Genomic DNA, 6,361 nt, shown 5'->3' on the forward strand with positions numbered 1-6,361 from the left:
GCATTGCCTCTGGTTCAGCACTGACTTCTCTGCTCTACTGGGATGAATCCAGTCAAGATCCTGGTTCCCTTCATTTAATGTAGATGCTGCCTCCTCTACATTCTCCTCTCCATTTGGTCTGTTTTTCTACAAGACTTTCTGAATCTACTGACATCTCGTGTCCTGTCTTTGCCAATACACTGGCTCGCAGACACTGCCATTTGGGGTAGAGCAGTTCTTCCCCAGTGGGGCCAGTCATTTCAGGACACTCTGCCTCCCTGGCTCCTTTCCCACTAAACACCAGCAGTACCCCCATCTCTAGTTGGAGCACCCCCTTCCAGAAGTTTCAGTCGGGAACCCCTAAGCTAAAAAAACATAATCGTTATTACTAAACCTAATTGACAAGAAAACAGCAAATACCGAAGATAGGCAAAGAAGATCTGACACATGGATAATTGGAGTCCCTGGACAGGAAAGCCAAAAAAAGGGAGAGAGCAAATACCAAAATGCCACATTGCTCTTCCAATACAATAGATTTTACTTGTGCTTAATACTGTCCAATAATAAGAATAATTGAAATAATAACCGTTCCCTTCATTGACAATTCCCATGTGTAGCTGCTGGACTACATGCATATGCATAGTTGATGTCATATAAGCTTGTTTGGGAGGAGCAATCATCTCTATAGGAAAACTGGCAGAGATGAGTGTCTGAGTGCCTGGGGTGCCGGGCTCATAATTCAGGATTTGTGGCATCACCTGGCAGAAGTGTTTTGGTTAAAAAGGTACATAAGGCTCCCTTTTGCATTTCTTCATTCCATACCTATGTAGTGAAAGGCTACTGCCTGCTTGGCCACGTGCTGGGTGGTAGCAGGAGGATGAAGAATTCAGACCTGGTCCCTGCCCCGTGGAGCTCATGGTCTGTGGGATTCCCCATCCGAGCCAGACTCTGGAATTAGCTTTGTCACTGGGTCTCTGCACATCCCTCTTTCCAGACCCAGAAATTGGCAGCAAAGGGAAGGCCCTGTGGCCTAGCAGGGCTGTAGGAACGTGGGTGAAGGAGAAGCTGAATCAGCCTGAGTTGGGTGGTTGGGGAAGGTTTCCTGAAGTAGGAAGTATTTGATCTGGGCCTGACAAGAATGAGGAGGTGACCAGCATGTGGAGTTCCAGGCACAGCAGCAGCCCGGGCCAGGCGTGGGAGACATCAGGGCATTTGGGGGAATGTGACCAATTTGTGATCTGAGACCCAGAAAAGGAGGTGGGAGGCAGGAGAGGGGAGTGAGGCTCAGACCACACAGGACTTTGAATGCCAGGCTGAGAAACTCTGTCTTGGGGGTGTTGGGAGCCACAGGAGGGCTGTGGCTGGGGAGGGGCAGGGTCTGCTCTAGGTGTGGAAAGACCCTCTGGGGCCAAGTTGCAAACGGACTAGAGAGGAAAGACTGGAAGCTGGGAGGCCATAGAAGAGGCTGGAGAGCTTGAGGCCTGAGCTGGGGCTGGGACTGTGGGAACAGAGAGGAAGGGACAGGGTAGAGTTCATGGGGCAGATGGGATAGGGTTTGGGTTCAGATAGGCCAGGGTTGAGGAAGAGAGGGCGCAAGGATGGCATCCAGTGGTGTGGCCTGATGATGGGGCAGATGGTGAGGTAGTTCCCCAACATGGAGAAATAGACTGGGCAAACATGCTGGGTTCATTGGGAATCTAAGGAGTATGAGGGAGCTGGTGGGACATAAAAAAACTGGGATCTGGGAAGCAGACATGGGTCAAATGATAGAGCATCCACCTACCATATGGAGGGTCCAGGATTTAATACCCAGGGCCTCCTGACCCATGTGGAAAGCTGGCCCACATGCAATGCTGCCATGTGCAAGGAGTGCCGTGCCACACAGGGGCGCACCCATGTAGGGGTGCCCCATGCTCAAGGAGTGCACCCTGCAAGGAGAGCTGCCCTGTGTGAAAAAAGTGCAGCCCGCCCAGGAGTGGCACCACACATACAGAGAGCTGACACAACAAGATGACACAAGAAAAAAGAGATGCAAATGAGGTGTAGCGATTCCCAGAGATATACTTACCAAATGCAATGGATGTGTTATGATGATGGGAGAGAGAGTTGCTGTGGGGGGAGTGGTGGGGTGGGGGCGGTGGGGTTGAATGGGACCTCATATTTTTTGAATGTAATATTTTAAAAAAATGAATTAAAAAAAAAAAAAAAAAAAGAGATGCAGTTTCCCAGTGCCACCTGACAATGCAAGCAGATGCGGAAGAATACACAGCAAATGGACAGAGAGAGCAGACAATGGGGAAAAGGGGAAATAAATAAATGTTTAAAACAAAAAAAACTGGGACCTGATCCTAAGGAAAGAACTTTAGGAAACAGCAGGCAAAAAGCCAAGGAGTCTGGGTGTGTGTCTGGCCTGAGTGGGCTGCGGGAGCCGCTTGGGGTGAGAGAGGGCTGAGGCCAGTCCAAGAGCAGGACAGCCACTGGACAAGACCACTGGACAGAACGCCAAGTGAGTGCCTCTCCTGATCCTTCCCTCACCCCTCTCTTCAGGGAGCGCATCCTCTCAGGCAAGCTGGTACGCAGAGCCGAGAAACGGCTCAAGGAAGTGGTCCTCCAGGTGGAGGAAGAGCGGAGAGTGGCGGACCAGCTCCGGGATCAGGTAAACATCTGACACCGGCGGGAATGGGCTGCAGACTACCTCTGGAGGCAGCAAGCGGGTACTGGACTAGCACCAAACACAGTCGCCATCATGGAACTCAGAGCCTCAGCAGCAGATTGGAGTCAGTGACTTTTCAATGTAGAAATTCTGGAATCTAGGGACGGTCCTGGTAGGGAACTGAGGCAGCCAAGGGGAGTGAAGAGGTTAGACGCACCCAGAGGCTAGACCAGGGCTAAAGTAGCAACAGATGGTGTTTACCAAATGCTTACTGTGTGCTGTGCTATAGGAATGTAGGCCATTTACTCCTTATTGCCACCCTATGGGGTATATTATTTTACCTCTTATTTAGTTAGGAAACCCAAGGCATGGAGAGCTGAAGTAACTTGCTTAAAATTATCTAACTAGTAAGAGATGAAGTCAGGATTCAAACCCAAGCCCTCTAGATCAAGAGTCTGTGCTCTTTTAATTGTTGAGCAATTACTGTGCCCCAAGTACTGTGCTAACTACTTAAAAAATGAAAATACATATGCATTATGCATGCACTGCATGGGTCAGTTCTCTCACCAAACCCATTTCACAGGTGAAGAAAATGAAACTCTAGGAGATGTAATTTGCTCAAAAGTCACACAGTTGGTAGGTGATAGTCTTGATCAGATCCCAGGACTGAGTCTAGACTCCAGATAGAGACCCCGTGCCCTTAAAAGCTCACCCTAGTGTGAATAGTTACATATTCGCTATTCATCCCACAATGATTAACACCCACTACGTGCCTGACTGTGGGGATGCAGCTGTAAATACAGTGGAAGAGGTACCCACTTGGAGCTCAAGTTTACAACATAGGGAAATAAACAAGCCTGTAACCTCCACTAAAAAAAAAAAAAAAAATCTATAATTAGAGATTGTGATAAGGGCTATGAAGAAAATCAAGGTGAGGAAAGGGAAAGGAAGGTGTCGAGAATTGGGGAATCCTCTTTAGATAAGAGGGGCCAAGAAGACCTTTCTGAGAAGGCTTTCAAGCTGAGACATGAAGGGTGAGAAAGAGCTAGACAGAGGGAACAGCAAGGGCAGAGGTCCTGGAGTCAGAAAATAAGCTTGTGAGTTTAGTGCAAATAAGCAGACCAGTGTGGCTGAGAGAAGAACAGGGCGGGACTGTCGAGTGCCTCTATGAACTGAGGTCAGAGGGCTGGTGGGAGCCAGGTCATGCGTGTTACCTCCCCAGAGAGAGAGGACAGGACTGAGGGGTCTCTCAGGGACGTTGGTCAGGGCAGTGGGTTTATGAGAAGAGAAATGGCCCAAGGTGAGACTGCAGGACCTGGAATGCCAGGTTGAGGGCCTGGGAAGGGGCTGGGTCAGTGCTGGGTGCAGAAACCCCCTCAGGCCATGTCGGGGTTGGACTGGAGGCAGGGGTTTCAGGGCAGGGTTCATGACCCAGACCCCCTGTTCCTTCCTCCTCCCCCTCTGAGCTGGAGAAAGGGAACCTTCGCGTGAAGCAGCTGAAGCGGCAGCTGGAGGAGGCAGAGGAGGAAGCTTCCCGGGCTCAGGCAGGCCGCCGGAGGCTGCAGCGGGAGCTGGAGGAAGTCACCGAATCTGCCGAGTCCATGAACCGTGAGGTGACCACGCTGAGGAACCGGCTCCGGTACGGCCACCCACGCACCCCTCACGGGCGGGCAGCACCCTCACTCCATAGACCCCAGGGATCCAGAGGCCAAGGCCTTTTAAAGGCAGCAGAAGGGAGGAGATGGGGTGCAGAGGGGAGTGGGGGTGGTGCTGGGTCCAGGGGAGCCCAAGTCAAGGTAACTTTTCTCTTTCTTCCCACCCCCATTTTTCTCTGTCTTCTCTCTACACCACTTTTTTCTTCTTTGTGCCCCCATCTCTGTACATATCCTGTTTTTTTCTGTCCCCCATCCTTCCATCTCCCCCTGTCCCTCCTCTCTGTCTCCCTGTCCTTTCATCTCCCCTGTCCCTCCTCTCTGTCCCCCCGTCCTTCCATCTCCCCCATCCCTCCTCTCTGTCCCCATCCTTCCATCTCCCTGTCCCTTCTCTCTGTCCCCGTCCTTCCATCTCCCCTGCCCCTCCTCTCTGTCCCCCCATCCTTCCATCTCCCCCGTCCCTCCTCTCTGTCCCTCTCCTTCCATCTCCCCATCCCTCCTCTCTGTCCCCTTGCCCTTTCATCTCCCCCATCCCTCCTCTCTGTCCCCCGTCCTTCCATCTCCCCTGCCCCTCCTCTCTGTCCCCCCGTCCTTCCATCTCCCCCGTCCCTCCTCTCTGTCCCTCTCCTTCCATCTCCCCATCCCTCCTCTCTGTCCCCTTGCCCTTTCATCTCCCCCATCCCTCCTCTCTGTCCCCCGTCCTTCCATCTCCCCGTCCCTCCTCTCTGTCCCCTGTCCTTCCATCCCCCCGTCCCTCCTCTCTGTCCCCCCTCCTTCCATCTCCTCGTCTCTCCCTCTCTCCTCTTCTGTCTCTCGTCTCCTCCTCCCTCCGCTCTCCTTTCCTGCCCGTCTCTCCCCCTCCCCCCACCTCCTCCTCCTCCCTGCCTCCTGGCTCCGCCTCTGCCGGCCCCCCCCCACAGGCGCGCACCCCTCACGTTCACCACCCGCACGGTGCGGCAGGTCTTCCGGCTGGAGGAGGGTGTGGTCTCAGACGAGGAGGCCCAGGAGGCAGAGCCGGGGTCTGGGCCGCCACCCCAGGAGCCTGATGGGGTGCCCCTGGCCCCGCCCCAGTGACCCCCGCAGTACCTAACAAGGACAGGACCCCTCCCTCCTTGGCCCCCACAGGTGCCTGTCCCAGGAACCCCACCTTCTAGCTTCTTGCACTTTGGAAATGGTGTCCCTCCCTGGCACTGCAGCACTTACCACCCCCACCCCGGGCCTCCTGAGACCTCCCACTAGCCCACCCCCAAACAGAGTAGCGGGCAGGGCTGGGAGGCAAGAACTGGGGCTCTCGCTTCTGCGGAACTTGGGTGTGGTCTGTGGTGGGCGAGCTCTGGTGCCCACCTTTGTGGTTGATCAGCTCTGTCAGGAAGGGGCATGGGGCCCTCCCCACTTCCCCCGCCTCCGCCCCCCCCGTGGGCCCCGCCCCCTCTCTCTTGGTCTCCGCCCTCTCAAGGCCCACTCGCCCCCCTCTCCGGGGCCTCCCAGTCTCCGGGTCTTTCTGGGTCTGCCTGTCTGCCTCTCGTGTCTCTCTGCCTCCTCCACTTCTGCTGCTGTCCCTCAACTCCTGGGTGTCAGCAGCCCGGGTCCTGGGCCTCCACTGTCCTTTGACCCCTGCAGAGAGATGTGGGATCAGGGGACCCCCACACCCTGCCCCCACTTCCCTACCCTCCTGGTTCTGGTTGCTCTTGTGTGTTCAAGATTTGGAGTCTCCTGTGGGAACTGGGGCGGGGGTGGGGTGGGGGTGGGGGCGGGGGGCGTCTTCCTTGCCCTCCCATACCCCAGACTCTGGCAGAAATAAACTCCAGGCCCCAACTGGACTGTGTGGTCGGGCCGTTCATGCTTGCAGGGGAGTGTCTAGCGGGAGGGTGGTTGGCGGGCGGGGCCTTGCTGCTGCGGGCTCTAATCAGAGCTGCGCAGGAGGAGCTCCTGCGTCCCAGGCTTGTTACCCTCACATCGTCCATTTTATGAATGAGGAAACTGAGGCTCAGTGTGGCGATGTGCCCTGCTTCGAGCCTCCCAGCCAATGAGTAGCAGAGGCAGCGCTGCGCTCCGACTGACGCGTGTTTGCAAAATA

The 6,361-nt window shown here is 54.8% G+C and overlaps 1 protein-coding gene across 2 annotated transcripts in view; it reads left to right on the forward strand.

Moving 5' to 3' along the window:
- MYH14 (myosin heavy chain 14) overlaps positions 1–6,104 on the forward strand; it is a 92,462-nt gene extending 86,358 nt beyond the window's left edge. For both annotated transcript variants that reach the window (XM_058280676.2, XM_058280677.2), the window contains 3 exons: positions 2,527–2,635; positions 4,099–4,271; positions 5,205–6,104. In XM_058280676.2, coding sequence (XP_058136659.1) covers positions 2,527–2,635; positions 4,099–4,271; positions 5,205–5,358 — 436 coding nt within the window. In that variant the 3' untranslated portion in view covers positions 5,359–6,104. The remainder of the gene's footprint in view (positions 1–2,526; positions 2,636–4,098; positions 4,272–5,204) is intronic.
- The last annotated feature ends 257 nt before the right edge of the window (positions 6,105–6,361 follow it).

Source organism: Dasypus novemcinctus, chromosome 18 (genome assembly GCF_030445035.2).
Source record: "Dasypus novemcinctus isolate mDasNov1 chromosome 18, mDasNov1.1.hap2, whole genome shotgun sequence".
Classification (NCBI taxonomy): domain Eukaryota; kingdom Metazoa; phylum Chordata; class Mammalia; order Cingulata; family Dasypodidae; genus Dasypus; species Dasypus novemcinctus.